The sequence below is a fragment of the Cyprinodon variegatus genome, unplaced genomic scaffold, assembly GCF_000732505.1.
Source record: "Cyprinodon variegatus isolate N-32 unplaced genomic scaffold, C_variegatus-1.0 Scaffold472, whole genome shotgun sequence".
NCBI lineage: Eukaryota > Metazoa > Chordata > Actinopteri > Cyprinodontiformes > Cyprinodontidae > Cyprinodon > Cyprinodon variegatus.
The window spans coordinates 608,538-609,770 of NW_015150925.1; the positions used below are offsets into that span (position 1 = coordinate 608,538).

Below are 1,233 nucleotides of genomic sequence, written 5' to 3' on the forward strand. Positions count from 1 at the left end.
TATCACAAATCAAGTCATTAACTAGCAGACTTTTAGAGGAAAGAGATCTTATGTTAAACAGACCACATTTAATCGTTTTTCTTTCTCTAATTTATTTATTTTACCATGGATTGATTGATTGATTAATTGTTGATTGATTTTTTTGAAATTGATTAGTCGATTGATTGGCTGATTGATTAATTGATTGATTGGTTGATTGATTAATTTATTGATTGGTTGATTCATTGATGGATTGATTGATTGGACACTGCCTTGATAGGTTGTTGGGTATGTAAGAATTGAAAAGCTTTATTATTGATATTTTTTTTCTAAAATAAAATTAATCTCATTTAGAAGCTGAGCACTGCTTCTTTTTCTTCCTTCCCTCCTAATGATGAACACTGAGAATCAGACAAGTTGATTTTTCCTGCTAGCGTGTTAATATGCTGAGCAGGCTAACCTCCAGCAGGTAGCCTGATTTAAGTTAGCTAAAGTCAGGCTACCTGCCTGAGGCAGAGGGAAGCTGCTTTGACATCATATATATCAAAGATTAGTTGTTTTTTTATTAAGTTAAAGCTTTAACAAAAGATAAATTACAAAACATTTTTTTTATCTTAATGACACAAATCATTATCTCGACTATTCTTCAGTTATAGATAGAAAAAAGGTTTGCTTTTCCAAAAATGATGCTTTTCAAAGCATGGTGCAGATAAATAGTGTTTGGGATGGACATCTGTTTTCAGACTCAACAAGTTCAGACATTTGTTTCATCTCAATAATATCTCTTATAAAGTAAAAGGACAATTTGGGTAGAGACCATTAAACTCACCAGAAGTCCATTGGAGCCGTGGATGGTGACACATCTGGAGAAGGAGTGGTGGATGGATAGGTGGCTGATAAATGTTGGCGGGTTGTAGCCTCCTTGCTCATCTACATCTCCATTCATGTGAAAGTGGACGGGATAGTGACCCATGCTCTGTTGACCCATGTGCTGAAGCTCCAAACCGGACAGATGAACAGATCTAAAGCCCCTCTGGACCTGATAAATGAAGCAGAAGAATGCTCAGCTTATCCTATCCTCTGAAGAACAACCAGAAGAATGAAGTTTGAAACTGTGAGCAGCTGGGAGAAGAACTCTGTGCATTAAAGGTGTGCTGAGAGCATTCCTCCAAGGTAAAGTTAAAGTTAGAGCAACTGGTTTGATCCAGAGCCTGAAGCACGTCATCATCAATTCAATTAATTTTATTTCTATAG

General features: G+C 36.2%; 1 protein-coding gene across 1 annotated transcript in view; it reads right to left on the reverse strand.

Moving 5' to 3' along the window:
- Positions 1–1,233, reverse strand: part of cemip (cell migration inducing protein, hyaluronan binding) — a 118,692-nt gene that overhangs the window by 50,286 nt on the left and 67,173 nt on the right. The window contains exon 11 of the mRNA XM_015389797.1: positions 809–1,018. Coding sequence (XP_015245283.1) covers positions 809–1,018 — 210 coding nt within the window. The remainder of the gene's footprint in view (positions 1–808; positions 1,019–1,233) is intronic.